Source organism: Rattus norvegicus, chromosome 13 (genome assembly GCF_036323735.1).
Source record: "Rattus norvegicus strain BN/NHsdMcwi chromosome 13, GRCr8, whole genome shotgun sequence".
In the NCBI taxonomy this organism is placed as follows: domain Eukaryota; kingdom Metazoa; phylum Chordata; class Mammalia; order Rodentia; family Muridae; genus Rattus; species Rattus norvegicus.
In genome coordinates this window covers 73,640,638-73,659,042 of record NC_086031.1, presented here as the reverse complement: position 1 = coordinate 73,659,042, position 18,405 = coordinate 73,640,638, and the positions used below count along the sequence as shown (strand labels likewise).

Below are 18,405 nucleotides of genomic sequence, written 5' to 3'. Positions count from 1 at the left end.
AACTATAAGGTAGTGTTGCCAGCTGTCAAAGAGCTTATAAGTTTGTTGAAGAAGTGGACCTCCATGTGCTAAAATGATGTTAGCAATGGCTATGGCCACTGGCCGTTTAAGGTGAATAGGTGTCGATCATTCTTAATTGTCCTGTGTGTGTTTCATATCTCATATGCTATAAGTTGGTGCTACTGTGTTATCTCCATTCTACTGTCTGGAAGCTAAGATCTGAGGACTATCTCAAGCTGCTGCTCAGGGTCATGGAATTACTCTTTGTCAGATCCAGTCGCTCTACCTCACAGCCTGCTCCTCCACATAGAAAAAAAATATTAAGCAGCCTTCTGGTTTGCATCTGACTGTTGGGCCCGCCATGCTTGGTCATTTGTGGTTTCCAGGGCCTTGCAGGGAGGATACTGAGATAGGATAGGGATGTCCTAGAGATGCCCTGGAAATTCTCAAGGCTCTGGCCATTCTTCTCCAAGGCACATTACAACTGTAATTTGACGATCCTGGCAGTTCCTCTGGCTTCCATGGATTACTTTCTTTCTTACATAGTTATATTATAGTCTCTAGATAAATTTTCATCCCTAAGCACCATTGATCAATGCTTATCCCCAAAGAAACAGTTTATTTTGACTTGGAGTCCCATTATTCAGGGGCCAGGGTATAGCTCAATGCATTCTTAGTAGGTGTACTGTATACTTGGTCCCTAGTAACATCAGAAAAAAAATGGAAGAAGCAGGAAGGATAGCTCAGTGGTAGAGCTCTTATCTAGCCCATGCCAGGCCAGGATTCCATTTCTAGCATGAAAATAACACGCACAGCTACTTTCATAACTACCACAGGGTCCTCAACTCATGGGGTAGTGAGTTCAGCATCTCTTTGTCACCTGCAAGTCTGTTGGAAGGCACAGTTGCAGGTGTCACTGAATCAGAATATGCATGTATTCAGATCTGGTTAAGGCCTGCAGATAATAGGTATAGGCAGAAGATATGATTTCAATTCAGTTCCCTGGGCAGCCCCGTCACCACCAAGTCACAAGATTAACCCCAAGAGCAGTTAACCTGCATTGATGTAGCACCAGGATTCATGCTAACTACTTTCTGTAGGATCATCTTTGAGCCACTTTTTCTGAGGCCGTTCCTTTCTTTAGGTTCTTATAGTCCACTGCTCGCTTTCCTGTTCTCTTAGGCAGTTTCAAAGCAGCCTCACTATGCCTGGTGGACTCCCACTGGATGCCTGGGTGGCCTGTGGGTAGGCTGGGAAATCCCCCCTCCTGGCTTCTATCATCTATGCCTCTGGCAAAACCATGACAAAAGGAAAAATGTTCTGTAAAGAAAAGCTGACATTTTTGCTGGAAATATGCTGGGGAGATGGTCCCCACGAGACGCTTCTCAGTTCTGTGCTGTAATTTGTAAAATGTTGGACTCAGAGATGAAAGGTTGTGCCTGATGCTGTCTTGAAGGAAAGTTATCTAGAACAGCTGAGGAGCAGCTCCCTGGGCTTGCCCTTCTCACTCTTCCTGCTCATAGAGTTCCGGAGCTGCCAGAGTTGCTGCTTTTTGATGGATAGCCTTTTTCTTTCTTCTTTTTACTCTTCCACACTCTCTCTGGTGTGTGTGTGGGGGGGGGGGTAAGGGGAGGGTGCTGGATGTTGAGTAAGTAGTTCTGTAGAAGACATCATATACATGTGTGGGGTAGACCCAGGCATAATATCCCAAGAGAGAATTTTGCCTCTATCGGGCTGATTTATGATCATGACCTAACATGCTCTCTGCAACCCTTCCTGCCCCCCCCCCGTTCTTTTCCATTTTCCTCCTAAAAACAAACTCGCAGCATACAGCATGTTTTTGCAGTTCCCAGAGTTGATGACACCGTGTGTGACTCTTCTGTTTTGATGATCCAAACCTTACCTTCCTGGAAGCAGATGAAGCTTCTCCGAGAAGCAGAACTCTTGCTCCTGATTTTAATCCCCCAGGCGTAGAGTAAAAACCCTTGCCATGGGGTTTTCTTGGAAGTTAGGCTCTACTGCTGTGTCTTTGCCAAGAGCATCATTTCTGCCCAGACCTTACCTCCCCAACCCTGTTACCCAGGCTTGCTGTTAAGTGAACTCTTCTATGAGAACAGCCATGGATGAAGCCCAGGAAAAGCTCTAAACAATTTTTAATCACATGTGTCATTATTCAACTGTGTAGGCTTCAGAAGAAAGTGGCTCATGATAGAAAGGCACATCTAACATACTGGGGAAAGTCAGCAGCTAGAGTGCACGGGTCATGCCTGGGCTCTTTTGGTTCTCTTTGTTCATTATTTTGTGCTTCACATGCAACTTTAGGCTTATTGGGATCCCCAAGGTCTGCTGGGAGTACTCTATCTGCCAGTTAGGACTCTGAACACTCAGATTTCAGTAACAGAGTAGATACGGCAAAGGAAGAAAAACCCACCATTTCTTGATCCCGTGGGAATCACAGATGTCTAAGCTAACCCAACTTTTATCAGCAAAGTCCCAAATGGCCTAGATGACTAGGTTAAAAAACAGTAACAGTACAGCAAAGCTCAGCATGCTACCCACTTCAGTGAGGATGGTCAAGATCAAGGACCTTCCAGACAAGATGAAACATGAGGTGATTTTGAAAGAGCATCCCAATAGATGGATGATATTTCAAATGCTGTGATGGCTACGATGTCACTTGTGGTTCTTGAACTATAATGGGAGTGTTGTTAAGAAAAGAACATGCCTACAGGAATGTGCTTAATTGAGGAAATACAGGAGAATGGAGGGCCAGAGTTTCTCCAAGAGGGAGAAGGGGGATCTGTAGAGAAGGAAGTAAGCCACTGGCAGTAGATAGATGGAGACGACTCTTTCTGTTGTTTACTCCATGACTGGGCTCCTCTTTCATCTCTTACGTTTGATCAGGAAGTAATGGAAGAAGCTACTGTGGAGAAGCCAATTTCCAACTCCCTGTTCGCCACAATTCATTTCCTCAATCCTCTTCTCTGTGACGATAGCTCTTGATTCAACCTAACAATTCTCCCTGGCCTTGGGATCCTTAGACTTGGTAACTGATTGTTATATATCACAAAGGAGCATGTGGGCTGCCTAGAAATGTTATCAGATATTCTGCAAGGCTGCTGGCCAATGCAGGTTCTGGCCTGTGACCTTACTAGTCACTTGCTTTCTCCTCCAAACTGTTTCCAGGTGTGGCTTTGGGCCCGTGAATTTTCCCAGGAGTCACAGAAGAAAAAGAAGCAATCTTTAAATCTCTTGATGCCACACTCACCAGCCCATGTAGTTCCTTTTGGTCCCAAGCAATAACATTTTTTTAAATGATTTGAAGTATTTTACTGTAGTGGAAAGGAGATGGGTGTTTTGGTTGAATAGACTTGGGTTTGGTTTCTGCTTTCTGGCACTTGCTAGATGAGAGACTGTGAATCAATTTCTCCATCTTCCAATGTTCAGCTTTTGGTCCTCAGGGAAGGATATCCCAATTCAGCTCATATATTCGTGGTCCATTAATAGGAATGGTACATGAGCCATGGTTAGAACAGAGCAAAGCCTTCATAAAAGAGAGCTTAAACTTCTTTTATTTCATCTTGGTGTAAGGAACAGATCTCCGAAGCATTAAGAATAAGCTCACGAAACTGAAAGAAACAGGGAGATGTCTACACAGGTACTGCTCTTAAAATGTCTCTACTAAACAATTATTTACAACACTTTAGCTTAGCATTGTCTTAGAATTTTTTTCTACATTGCCCTGGAGATATGCTAGTTTGAGAGAAGAACATTTCTCCACGGGCAATGACTTTATTAATCACAAATGCTAATAATTAATTAATAATAGAGATTTGGATCCAAATGGGTTTTTTCCCTCTTTAAAGACACACTTGAGGATATTTCTCTGTTAAGATCACCATAGCATCTCAATAGCTTTGAGAGCTCAGAGCAGAAATACAATGAACAAGATATATTCTCTGAATTCACTTTGCCCCACCCTAGAACACTCAGTTTTAATATAATATAAAATATTTAACCAAATATAAATTTAGTAAACATTAATAAATACCAGAAAGCAGTTGGAAGGAAGTGCAGAAAAATCACTCTCCGAGTTTTAAGAGGATGTGATTTGAACGTTTGGCTTCAATTCCCCTGCCATCCTTTGAGTTACATCACTTGATCTGATTTTTCTAACCATGAGCTATCAAAGTTCAGTTTGTTGCTGAGTGATTTAATAAATCATATTCATGATCTGGTCCTCTGTTCTTCTCAAGAATGTGGCTTTGATGAATAAAAACCAGTTATAATGTGTTTGTTTCTATCACATGTACATCCAAAGTTATAAAATCTCACTCTTGCACAAGCTCTGAGTTTCACCATGTATATTGTCTTGGCTCCAATTGTGTTACTTCTGACAGCCTCTGTGCTAGACTGGGAGGAAAGAGACGTGTCTCCAGTATGGTGATTCTGTCATTATTCCCCCATGAAACAAAATTTATCTTGTATCTGCACAATGGAATCAGGTGAGCATGATGGACGGTCTTTCCTTTGGGTATGCCGAGAGCTGTGCCAGGCTGCCCTGTAGTTTCAGCCTATAATTAAAGGGGGATAAAGAACAGACTTGGAGTGGACAGACTGTATTCACAGGTACAACTGGTGCACTGGTAGACACGAAAAAGACCTGGATGGGAGGCAATATTTACTCCTTTCAAATTACAGAAACTTGCACACAGCTGTGTCTACTCAGAGGGAGAGGGAGACATTTGGCTGCTCAGGTCTGCTTTCCTTTTTAGTCTGGAGCTTCTGGAACTGGCTCCCACTGGTTCAGTGGAGCCAAATGTACACCTCTCTTCCCAATACCATGTGCAGTGACATCATATTAGCAACCTAAAATTAGTGCCGTGGGTGTAATTGACACTCCAGAAATTAGCAAACACTGAAAATTAGTAACGTGAAAATTTTATAGCTTCCTGTGAGACAACTAAGTAGAAATAATTACTGTACTGTTAATTGGATTGGAGTACTAAACACAGTAAATTGAAGTCTTCAAACCTACAACTAGATTTAGTTAATCACTTATTAAAAACTATATGAAATCAGATACTCCTGTATGTGGCCCTTTATAATAGACTTTCAAAGTCTTTTGATTTTTTTTAAATCAGCATATAGCTGAGCTACCAGTATCTATAGTACTCATATTAAATGCTGTGGCATATTTGTCATAAGTCAGTGGTTGGAGATAATTAAGATAATACTGTACTTTTCAAAACCTGGGATGTTAGAAGAACACGTAAAGCAGGGAGCTAAGTGTTGATCACAATAGGTTTGTCTTCTTTATAACAATCCATCGAACACAAGTATTTATGAAGAAGTAGTTCTTAAACTCTCTTAACAGAAAAACAACAGCAAAAGAACATACAGCAAAGCAAATAAATAAATGCCCCCACCCAACAACAACAACAACGACAACGAAAATTCAATATTGCCAAGCTGGAATTGGACTATGGGTAGTCACTGCCTGTTCTTCAGGCTTTGATTGGTATTTTAATTAATATTCTTTATTCTGTCCTATTCTTATTGGTCTTTGAAGTTTAATTATTCAGGCGACAAGGCACTATCCTTCTTAGTTATTAGTTTATGTCAGGGGCAAGAGAAGTATCCTGTCATTGATGGAATATAGCCATTTGTTTGACATGAAAATGTGAAGGCTTAATGAAAACACACTCTCTCAAGTTGGAAAGATGATTTTCAAAAAGATATTGTATAAAGTTATCAAGGAATTAATCAAAAGGAAAACGAATGAGAAGTCTTCTGTTCATAAATCAGTCCTGCCCATTTCACCAACAAAAGTTGTTGGCTTAGCTTATACAAGAATTCAGGGAATAGATAAAATTATTGTCTAACTGTTCCAGGGAGAACGATTCTTATTTTATTTCTCACCAGATCCTTGGGCTCGCTATCAATCATTCATCAACGCAAGAGATACTTATCACGCTGAATGTTTCCATGGAAGTGTTCTGTTTTCCTGTGGTTTGCTAACAAAAATGCTCCTCATGCTGTGATGACCCAAACCATAAAATTATTTGCATTGCTACTTCATAACTGTAGCTCTGCTGTTGTTATGAATTATAATGTAAATATTTTTGGAGATAAAGGTTTGCTGAAGGGGTCAGGACACACAGGTTGAGATCCACTGCCTCAGAGTGTATGGGAGAAGTTATTCATCAAGAGATGGGGAATCAATCAAAGTGCAATGCTGGGGCTTTCAAGGATTCCAGTCAGCCTGAGGGTTCCCTTCCATCCGTGGTCCTACCATTGTGTCCCTAATATGCTTCTTGCTGCCTCCGTTTTCGAATTAGTAGTCACAGGTATTCCCGCCATTTTTTATGCAAATGGATTTATTGGTCTAGTGCTTGCTCTGAGCCTATCGTGGATCTATGCAGGGATCTCATTTATTTGGGAAGTCCTGCTTGTGTTCTATGAGAGGAATCCCTGGGTAGAAAATGGCTAATCCCATAACTGACTTTCTCAGTTTTGAGGATAAGGCAATGGGACCAATGTTATTTTGTATTGTTTGGGAAACAGTTGTTCTCTGTGGCTGACTTGGAGGCGAGGGTGGTGTCTGAATATTACAAGCTCCTTATGTCCCTCACAAGAAACATCATTTTAACATTCAAAGGAGAAAATGAATCATGACTGTTTGGTCTCAGAAACTCTATGGGTTTCCTCATGTCTTCTGAGAAAATGTAAAGTTGGTAGCGTCGGTGAAGTGAGACAGGTTTTCAAAATCCATGAGCATGAAGAATATTTGCAGCAAAGGGTTGCCATCATTTGTGCTACTTCTTGGCTTTTACCTTGGTATTTTAAAATTACCAGAATGAATTTAATTGAATGACACCCCCTCCTCCTACTTGGTGGACAGACACTGTCAGAATATTCAATATGGGAGTACAGACAGGCAGCCAATATGGGGAACTGAAAACCTACATTCTTGCTATTTACACAGACTTTCCTCTCCCTTTCTCCACTCCCTTTGTATCTGGTCTTTCTCCCCTCAACTCTTCCTTCTTTCCCAGGTGTGTTTGATAACTGCTCCCACACAGTCAATGACAAGGGCTGGGCCCTGGGGATCCGCTCAGGGAAGGACAAGGGGCAAAGAGATGCTCGCTTCTTCTTTTCCCTCCGCACTGACCGGATGAAGAAAGCCACTACTGTGATTGGTCACAGCCGCTACCAGCCAGGCACGTGGACTCATGTGGCAGCCACTTATGATGGACAGCATATGGCTCTGTATGTGGATGGCACTCGAGTGGCTGCTAGTCCTGACCAGTCTGGTCCACTGAATAGCCCTTTCATGGCATCCTGCCGCTCTCTACTTCTGGGAGGGGACAACTCCGAGAATGGGCATTACTTCCGTGGTTACCTGGGCACACTGGTCATCTGGTCGACCGCCCTCTCACAACTCCACCTCCAGCACAGTCCCCAGCATCCAAGTGGAGTAGATGAGTTGACCACCTTGATCCTGACAGCCACTTTCGATCCTCTGAAGGAACAGTGGGCTCCTTTTAGAGATGAAACATATCCCCTGATGGAGGTTTTCCAGGACTCTGAGTCACAGCCCGAGATTCTGTCACCTTTACAGCCCCCACCTTGTGGGCAAACAGCTTGCGACAATGTGGAACTCATCTCCCAGTACAATACGCACGGGCCCCTTCGCAGAGAGAAAGTGGTCCGCTACCAGGTGGTAAACATCTGTGACGATGAGGGACTGCATCCCATTGTGAGTGATCTTCAGATCCGCCGGCAGCATGAGGCCCTGAACCAGGCCTTCAGCCGCTACAATATCAGCTGGCAGCTGAGTGTGCACCGGGTCCACAACTCCACCCTGCGCCACCGGGTTGTGCTTGTTAATTGTGAGCCCAGCAAGATTGGCAATGACCATTGTGACCCTGAGTGTGAGCATCCCCTCACCGGCTTCGATGGGGGCGATTGCCGCCTGCAGGGGCGCTGCTACTCCTGGAATCGCAGGGATGGCCTTTGTCACATGGAGTGCAACAACATGCTGAATGATTTTGATGATGGGGACTGCTGCGATCCTGAAGTGACTGATGTCCGAAAGACTTGCTTTGACCCTGACTCACCCAAGAGGTAAGGAACTGGGGTCTGGGGTGTCCTTCGTACAGAGTGCTTTTCTACCGCTGCGTTTTTCTTTTGATTCCAGGAGACAAAAGGCATTCACACAGGTGCCAAATAAAACGTTCTCCTGCCCTAGGGTTTACTGGGAGGTAATTATGGATCCAGAAATGCCTAAGATAAAGGTACAGCTCTCAAAGAGCTCAAGTTCTGTCAACACTGACTGTGTAGAAGAGGCATCAAGAGTTCAAGGGCTCTCTCCAGAGGAGGCCAAGGAATCCTTAAGAAGATATGCAGCTTTTCTGAGAGAAAGGGAAGTATTTCTAGATCACATAGCTTTCAAAAGCCACTGTCCTGCTGAGGGAATTGGTGAATTAGTCACATTTCTGTCAGTAAGATGACAGACCTAAAGTTAGCTTGTTTTGACTCATTTCCTGGTTGTACTAGTCCAGCTCCAGGTCAGCCTGGGGGATAAAGTAGGGCATTGTGGGAGGAACAAGCTCTTCACTTCATGCTTCAGGAAGCAAAAGAAGAGGAGAAAAAGGTCAGAGTTCTGCAATCCCCTCTGGGAGCACATCCAGGATGAGTCAAGAACCTCACAATAATGACATTAAATGATGATTCTATCAGTAGATCAATCCATTGGTGACTCCTATCATAATCGATCACTTCCAAACATTCTAGCAGTGCTTTAACACATGAGACTTTGGGAAACGATGTGTCAGATTGAAACCATATCAGGGAACCTCATCTAAGTCACACTAACAGTCTTTCAAGGTGCCCGGGCACCATTATCTTCAGAATGGTCTTCTATCTCTTTGAATTTTTGCTGCATTACTCATATTCAAGTCTTTATGACTTATTTTCCTCACTGTCTCAGAGTTGCTATGGGAACATATCTTCTTCCATTCATTACCAAGATCTACAATGCCGATATACAATATCGGCATTGTATATCTACAGGAGATATTTATAGTTTTAGGAGTATTGGTGTTTAATCTAGTACCTTGGTCATATGCACATGCTACCACGCTATGCATGCACTATCACTAAGCGAAACTCCCAGCCCCGAATATTTGAGCATTTTGATCATTAAAAATATTTCAACCATGGTGCATGTACATGTGTATGTGTGTGTGGGTATTTGTGTGCTGTACATCAGTGTACATGTGCATGCACACATAGGTTATCCTCAGGTACTGTCGACCTTTTCTTGACACAGACTCCTCACTGGCTGGAGCATGCTGGATAGATTTGGGTGTCTGTCCAATGAGCCCCAGGGATCCCTCTGTTTCCATATCTCCTATGCACCACTGGGTTTGCTGGTTGTTTTAAAAACGCAGGCTCTGGATATTGAACTCAAATTCTTAAGCTTACAATAAGGAGAGTTTATTGACTGAGCCATCTCTCTAGCCCTAAATCTCCATATTCAAAATATTGAACTGTGAGGAGCAGCAGTCCCCTAACTCTTCTCATGTTTGAGCTAATTCTTCATGTTTGAGCTTTAGACATCACCGGCAACAATACTGAGTTCATTTACCTCTCTCTGGCAGTCACCTCACGAGTCTCATTGTTTTTCATTTTATTTTATTTCAGTTTTTGAGCACCAAGGTAGTTCTTTAAATTTGATCATTTATTATCCTTAAGTATGAAATCTTTTTCTTAAAATTTTTTCTTTGGTATTTCTCAGTTTTCCTTTTTCTTTTTGAAAAGCTCCTAACATTCCATTTGCTGGACACTTTAATAAAGTGAAGTTTACATTGTTGATACTGAAGAATAGTAATACGCACATACAAAATAAAACCTCTTAGGTTCAGGTGGGGAAGACCAAAAACAAAAAAAGCACAAGAAAAACAAAAAGCATCCACTGGGGTAGAGTCTGACATGTGATCCAAGCAGACCCCAGGATGGAGGAACCCTAACATTTATATGGAGTCATCCTAACATTTTAAGGTTAAAAAAGTTCAAGCACCATTTTTAAAGTAAGCAGGCACAGGTATTTCCTACTGAGCACATGGTGGGGCTGCACACCCTTGCTAAGCTCACACACCATGCTGGTACCCAGCAGTCTCTATGTAATCACTTGACATGGGGCATGTGGTGCTGGGTGTTGTTGGGTTGTCATGTCCCGTGTCACACAGTGCTGGACTGGGAACCAGATAATGGCCAAGGACAAGACCTGCATCAGGCACTGCCTCACAGCCGTCTCCGAAGAACTGGTGCTGTGATTTCCAGACATAAGTGGCATTTACATAGAAAGAGGCATAAATAAAACCACCCTGCACAGGAAAGCCTAGGAAGGCAGCTCTTAAGGGAGCCCGGGAGCTGGGCATGGATCTCACTTCAAGCTCTCTACTAGAATGGAGACCATAATGGAGCCTCTCTTGTAAACACCTGGGCGGCTACATTTACAGTTGCCCTGGGAGTGGAGACTCATTAACCAAAAAAGAGTTTTCTATTTAAACCTTTAAAATGACACACCAATCGCATTTAGGTTATAAATGTTTCTAATGTAGAACAGCAGAGGACATTTGTATACTTTTAAAATATATAAATATTATACTTTAATATATACAAAAATACTTTTAAGAAAGTAGCTGAAAAAATTCTAAAGTATAAAAAGTTTAAAAAATATATCTTAAGACAAAATATTGCCCCAAACATATAAAACTTAATTTTAGAAAGTTCACCAATCTTATTTAAAATAGACTAGACATATGGGGCCCACCATTCTCCACAGTGATTCCAATGTCACACAAACAGGATAATGAGCCCAGGGCCCAGAAGCCTTGAGAGAGTTAGCTCAGTTCCTTGAGAGATGGCATATGTTCTGTCCTCCCCGGGGAACTAGCCCTGAGGCAGTTCCAGGACTTCGATCCTTGCACAGGAAAATCTGTCTGGGATATTTTCATAGTCAGACAGAGAGGTGGAGCAGAGCCCCTCTTAGGACAGGTGCTTGTCTTCTCTGGGTCACAGCACATGTGAGCTTCACAGGTAGTGGTGGCCTAGTCCTTGGCCCACAGGGGCGTCCACTCAGGTCTCCACCAGAGTCTCTACTATATTGTCCAGCTCAGCCAGGCCAGACTTGCAAGTGGAGCTGGGAGGAGGCGGAGCTCTCAAGGCCATTACAGAGACTGGACTTGGTTCCACTCATCATTCCTGTTAGCATATGTCCAGGTTATAGTAGCTGTCCACATCTGAGGAGAGTTGCTCCACTGAACTGGAGTTTATGTTCTCCAGGGTCTCAAATATCTGGTCCAGGGACTTCTGAAGGCTTCCCCGGTTTTCTTGTGCATTGTCCATCTCCCAGAGGCTGCTCTGAGGGTTCCTTTGCCCCTGTGCTGAGCCAACTATGGGGAGCTCGGAAGCTGAGCTTTGCAAGAGACCATCTTCCAGTTCAGAAGTGGGGTGCTCCCCCTCAGCTCCCCTCACTGTATGACACAGGATCTCTGTGGACACTAGGCAGTCAATTGATGCCCACTCTACACTCTGGGGTGCTATCCCATGCCGCACGCCATTCTGGCACATTCGCTCTTCGATCTGTGGGACTGTGCTGGTGATGAGGACCAAGTGGCAGAGGTTGGGCTCTATTAGCACGTGACAGAGCTGGAGCTTCACAAGGGACATGTCCAGGAGTGACTCTTGCTGCAGGCTATAGGAACGGACAGTACCAAAACCCTCTACACCTTCTTCTTAGTCACCACATTTCCTCTTCAGCCCTCTAGCAAACATCCTGTTCTGCACTCCAAGACAGAACTGCCACTCAGTCGGGAGCCGGGATCAGTCAGCGCCAACAAAGAGTCACCAAGGCGCTGCTGTGCGAGCATAGATTGGTGGAATTTTTTTTTTTTTTAATGTTTTCCTCAGATACCTAGATATGGATCTTCTGAATATCTTCCATGGCTTTTTGTTTCTTATGTCCTTGGGGTTTTTTTTTTTTGGTTATTTTTTGTTGTTGTTGTTGTTATTTGGGCTTTTGTTGAGTATATTTCTTTAATTTTGTCTTCTAATTCTTCAGTGCCACCCAAAGAGGTGCACTATTCTGGGGTTCCCAGTTTGTTGAGTAGACAGGATGCAGCAAGCTCCTATTCCTACTCCATCTCTTAGTCCCCAAAATTATTTACTATATTGTCCTACTAGAGGCCACACCAGACACTAACATGTCAATATGTATAGCACTTACTTGATCTTAGAACAAAGTGCGAGGTGTGACTCTCTTCTATTTCTTTTGTTTTAAAAAGAAAATTTTAAGTCTTCTAATTTTTGTTTTTATTATGTTTTTTATTTGTTTTTTGTTTTGTTTTGTTTTTGAGACCGAGTTTTTCTGTGTAGGCAGGAACTCACTTCATAGACCAGGCTGGCCTGGAACTCACAAAGCTCTGCCTGCCTCTGCCTCCTGAGTGATGGGATTAAAAGCGTGTGCCACCACCACCTGGCCAAATCTTATACTTTGTATTATCAGTCTATTTTATTTAAGAGCTTAGCTTTTAATGAGTTGGTTTTATTGTTTTAAATTTTGTGTCTTTGTGTCTGTGTAAGGGTGAATGCATGTGTGTACTGCTCCTGGTGGAGTTTAGAGCCATTATATCTCCTGGAGCTGAAGGGCGTTGTGTTCTTCCCAGTACAGGTGCTGGGAACCAAATTCGGGTCCACTAGAAAAGTAGTAGGAACTGTACCATCTCTTTGGCCAACCACTTTTCTTTAAGGTTCTTAAATTTTTTTTAAATGAAAATAAGATTCAAAATACTTTCTGTCTTTTTTCATGCTTGTAATTTATTTCAGATGTCTACTGCTTGCTTGCATAGTCGAGGACACACCTTAAAATCTCTAATGTATTTCATTGTACCCAAATTTTTCTTGATTAAGGATGAAACCTGAAATACATAGTAAGAGGTAAGGGTCTTTCTATCCCCTCATACTTAGTCTCTGTATGAAGATTTCTCTTTATCTTCTACATGATGCTCTTTGTGCTGAATTTTTATTATTAAAACATTGAATTACTTTTATAACTCTTATTGGTGAGGAAAAAAACTAAAAGACTATCATTTATTAGCTTCTATGGTGTGTCAGATATATTAAACGAAGCAGAGGGACAAACAAAAGAACACAAATAACAGTGCTAGCAACTTACTGGAAGGCTTAAAGTTTTTATCTAGATTCTCTGGATTTAAATCCAGACTGAAGCATAAAAACCAGAACATAGCCTATAAAGTGCTTCTCTGTGCCATGGCTTATGTGAAAGAACTCTGGATTCATAAGATCTGTGATCTCTGAGTTTCTACGGAGGCCTTTGGAGTTGGTAAAGTGAGTGGCCATTTCTGAACTAAATTAGCCATGTATAACACTCTTATTATAATTAAATCACAGAGCTCAATCTCACAGTGCCATTATTTTGTGACTCTTAACGGATCCAACTTCAACAAATGCCTTGCCAGACACTTATTGAACAAGTGAGTATGCCAGGCCCAGAGTCCGTCTACTGAGGCACTCACAGTTTAGGGGGAGGTAACGGGGGATGTGCTCAGACCTATAGATAGATCACAGAGGAACATGCGTTAGTAATTGATGACTGATGGTTGATGATTGTTCTTGCTTTCCAAATCCTATTCAACTTTCCCACCACTCCCATTGAGAAATCAGAAATGTAGGCCAAAGTAGTTCCTTTCACAAAGACTGGGAGGAGGAAAGAAGCAAAGGAATCCAACATCGAACATCTGTATCCCAGATGGGGCTATCAAAGGGAAAGCATTTATAAGACTTGGGACTGGTCAGAGATATGAGTTATAGATCCATTACCCAGGCAGTGGATCACAGTTACTGAGATAGAGGAAGCTGGCTTGTGGCTAGGGCAGGGTGCATCAGCCAGATGTCCACTTCTCCTTACTAGTTGTCTGTAGGAAGCCCTCCAGAGGTGCAGGAGAAGAGGGGGTTGAGGGTCCATGTCAATGCAGTCAGGAAAATCACTGACCATTTACTTAGGGAGCTAAACTAAGACCGCCTCTGCAACTGAAGGTAAACCTGGATTTTTCTGACCTTTTGAATTTGTCAATTTCCTGTGGTCATTGTTGTTGTTATTTTCCTTTCTATCAATTTCTCTGCTTCTGTACCCACCTTCTCTCCGACTCACTCCTTTTCACAGGAGTTGAATTAGATATTTGGCCCACTGTGGAATTGGGTGCTTATTTCCTTGGTTGATTCTATGTCTCAGATTCTGTAACACTGTTGAGGACAGTAATCATCAAATAAGAACGAATGGCTAAAACCCATCGAAGCAAGCACTTATCTTGGACTTCGTTAGGAATCGGGCAGTGGGAAACTGGCTGTTTGTGTTCAGAAGATTATGCTAGGCAAACACCTCTTGTGTTCACAGCCCTGGTCCCTCCTCCATCTCCTGAGTTTTGTTCAAGGGTAGAGGCGTGTACCTAGAAGGCTAGTGTGTGGGCTGAGAGGTGCCTAGCAGTGTCATCAAAGAGCATGTGGTCTGTGCATCGCACCATAGGACTGGTTCATCTTGGGTCAGGAGGGCTAATGTATACGGTATCAAAGGGAATGGGTGGAGAAACATGTGCTGCCCTAGCCTGTGTGCAGGGACTTCACTGGGATTTGCTCACCCACACACTGTGGTTTTTGAGCCAAAGGAATGGTGGAGCTGGGCTCCTGCAGTGATGGGTCTGTTAACCATCAGCCAGGCTTCATTATAGGTTTCTTTTGAAGTCAAGATTCAAAGTTCCTTGAAGCCAAAAAAAAAAAAAAAAAAAAAAAAGCAGGGGAAAATAAGTGTAAGGGGGTAGAAAAGTAGAAAAGTGCAGGGAGAGAGGGAATGGAAGGAAGGCTTTAAAACTGCGCAGAAAAATCCCCAGTCTTCCCACTTCACTGTGCTTGAACTGTGCAAACTAAGGGGATGCCTCCCTTACTCACGCTCGCGTCACCTGAGGGCGAGAATCAGCAAAACCGAAGATAAGCATAGGCAATTTACCTAGAAATAGAAACTTCTCCTGTTTACTTTCCTACAGGCAAATTTTCCACAGTTGCAATAAATATTGTCTTAGAGTAAATAAAACCCAGTTTTACTGTTCACCTGGCTGAGTACGGTTTTCTCTCCAGGTGTGTGGAGAGAGAGACTGTTTTTCTCCCTTTGTGGTTATTTCTTGGCCCAGGATACAGACTTGTGAAAGAGCCATGTGGTCTGTCTGGGCTACAAATATTTCCTCTTAGGAAAAACATGGAGAGACCCCAGTCTCCAACTGTATCCAGCCGTTCAAGGTAGTTGGGTGTTTTCCTAGGAGTTGGGGTGAAGCTGTCTGATCCCTTGGCCAGCTGCTACTGTGTCTCAGCTGATCCAGTGTCATTTCAAAGATCTCCTCTTAGAATTGGAACATAGGCATCTGAGAGACAGCTGGACATTTGTGTGTGCACTTGCCTTCCTATTTCCACCTTCCTGTTTTCTCTCTAGAAACCTTGACTGTATCTTGCTTTAGTGACTAAAGAAATATCAAACCTTGTTTTTCCCTAACCCAGACTCCTGTTCTCCTGATGTCAAAGATATAGATTGGGTGGTAGGTGGAACCCAGTGTCGCCTTTGCTCCAGGCTTCTTTCCGGGGCTGTTTAATCTCAGCATCTCTCCCTAGAGGAAACTGCTGACCATTAGGTTTTCTGAGCTGCATTCTTTCTTTTCCTTCTCTTCTGGGACTTTGTCTAATGATCGTGGACCTGATTTCTCAAGCTCAACACTTGAAATAACTAATGTCTACTTGACCTTGACTTTTTTTTTCTAAAAAAGAGAGGACCACTTCCTCTTTCCTGGGAAGTTTCCCAGTCCTGGACTATTGTCTTTGAATTGCATTTGTAAGGCTCTACTCTGCACTGCTTCTCTGCTCCTGGCCGTGTCCCCTTCCTTCTCGGTTGTTGCAAAGGCTTCTAAACCAGTTTTGTGTTTTTTATTCCTGCTCTTCCGTCAAACTCAGCTCTATTTTTAGCACATCAGAGTAATCCTGAGATCTTAACTCAGTTCATGTCCTCCTTCCACAGTGGTTGCTCAGCTCACAAGGAGTCAAGGTTAAGGAACAATGTTACCCTGTTCTGTTGGACGACCCCCTTATCTCACACTGTTACTTTAGTGGCCTCACTTCTTGCTGTGTGCCACCAGCTAACTGAATCCTATCTTTGGACCTGCTGGGCACACTTCTGCAGGGTCTTTCTGGTGGCTTTACTCCTCTGGATTGTTCTCCTTCTGATTCATGCACGGTTATCTTGCACACGGTCGTTTGGTTATTTTCCGAAGTCACCCCTCAGATGAAGTATACTTTGGTGGCCCCATCTAAAATGTCACACACTCCTTAGTGTTTTCACAGTTTTGTTTCTGTTTGAGTTTTTGTTTTAGAATTCATCACTAGCCTCTTAATTGGCTCATTCTCCTTAATGTCGACATTGAGTATAATGTAAATCCCACTACCGAAGGGATTTTCATATGGTTGGGTTACTATTGTACCATCGCACCTAGAACAGAAAAAGAATAAGCTACATATTCAACAAATAATTGTTGAAAAGTCATGTTCTTACTCTGGTACAGTGGTTGGCAAACTATGATCAGTGAGCTAAATTTGGCCAACTATGTTTACATAAATAAAGCTTTATTGGAACACAGCCATACCCACTTGTTTGCATATTGTCTATGGGCTGCTTTCATGTGGCAGAGTTGTATAGTTACAACAGAGACCAGATGGCCCACAGTGTCTAAAATATTTACTATAAACGTTTGTACTACTATATATTCATCATAGTATACTGTAATTATCCCTTGTTGCCTGTCTCTTACACAAGACTTTTGATCCTTTGTTGATAGTTCTTGGAACATAAGATGTACTTGGTTAGTATAGCAAAAATAAAATTTTGTGTGTGTGTGTGTGTGTGTGTGTGTGTGTATGACTAGCATATGTATGTATATATGCATATAATATTGTATATATATATACACACACACTTATGTATCTAATACATATGTTCACATAGGATAAATGTCAGCAGAGATTCAAAGTCAGAGAATATTATTCTGTTGATGAGAGAAGAGTATAGGAAATCTACATTTTATTAACCTTTATTATTCATCTCAGCACAGGTAGAATTGCCACATTCAGAGGAAAACAAAATAACTTAAAGATATCAGTGGAAAGAATGGCTTCAGGTGGTTTAGTTTACCAATGCATTCTTTGGTTAACTGAAGTCCCAGGATGCTCTGAAAGCATGAGACATAAATTTTAGTGAACAGAGCAATAATAGTCAACTACAGCATCAGGAAGAGAGATGAATTCTCTTTGGAAGGGACAGTGAGAGCAGATTCTAATAGCAGGTATAGGGTGCCCAGTATAGACAGAACTGTTCTGAATAGAACCTCTTTGAAAGGATGTCAGAGATGAGCTTGGAATCTTTTTAAAACTCTTAGGCTTTTGTGATTAAGAATCAGTGATTTCCTGAATGGAGGACACTGCTCTTATCATACAATTGCATAGGGCCATCAGATGGTGACCCTGATGACACTGAACATTCATGATTTCCATTGGCAGCCATTTTCCTGGACCCCTCACCACTCGGTACACTGCATCTTGTTAGCTGTCTGCTCAATTAGTCATAGCTTCTGCTCCCTTACATCTTTACACACTTTTTTTTCATGTTTGCTATGGCTCCTGGCTTACCAAATTAGGCCTTTTCTTTTAAATTCATTTCTTACTACTAATTACTTTTGGTTCAAATCTTTTAGACAGTAAATAAGAATTGACCCAGCTTACCATTACATGGGAGGTAGAAACCATAGATTTCTTGTCAGCATTGGTGCCTAGCAACTGTGACCAAAGGACAAAAATAGCTGGGGTGGTTGTTTAGGGTCTAGGACTGTGGTTTCCTGCCAACTGATTCAACATTCTGGTTAGAGTGAATTGCTTCATTTTAATTGGGGTGAGCACATACATTTTTGTTTTTCATTCTGTTTTACTTAGATTTTCCCGGTTGTCTGTCATGACCATAGAACATTCCTACCAGTTGTGTTCTCAGAACACCATGATTTAGAATAAAATTGTTAGTTTCATTATAAGAACAAAGCTAAGTTTTATATTAATTATTGTATTGAATGATGGCAGCATCTTTTTTTAATTTTAATTTTTTTCTATCTTTATTAACTTGAGTATTTCTTATTTACATTTCGATTGTTATTCCCCTTCCTGGTTTCCGGGCCAACATCCCCCTAACCCCTCCCCCTTCCCTTCTGTATGAGTGTTCCCCTCCCCATCTTCGCCCCA

The 18,405-nt window shown here is 42.3% G+C and overlaps 1 protein-coding gene and 1 pseudogene across 3 annotated transcripts in view; one reads left to right on the top strand and one right to left on the bottom strand.

Annotated features, from left to right (window-relative positions):
* Pappa2 (pappalysin 2) overlaps positions 1–18,405 on the top strand; it is a 276,315-nt gene that overhangs the window by 24,657 nt on the left and 233,253 nt on the right. For all 3 annotated transcript variants that reach the window (NM_001427778.1, XM_063272601.1, XM_063272600.1), the window contains one exon: positions 7,059–8,130. In NM_001427778.1, the coding sequence (NP_001414707.1) occupies positions 7,059–8,130 (1,072 nt within the window). The remainder of the gene's footprint in view (positions 1–7,058; positions 8,131–18,405) is intronic.
* Cdca4-ps1 (cell division cycle associated 4, pseudogene 1) lies at positions 11,149–11,847 on the bottom strand (annotated as a pseudogene).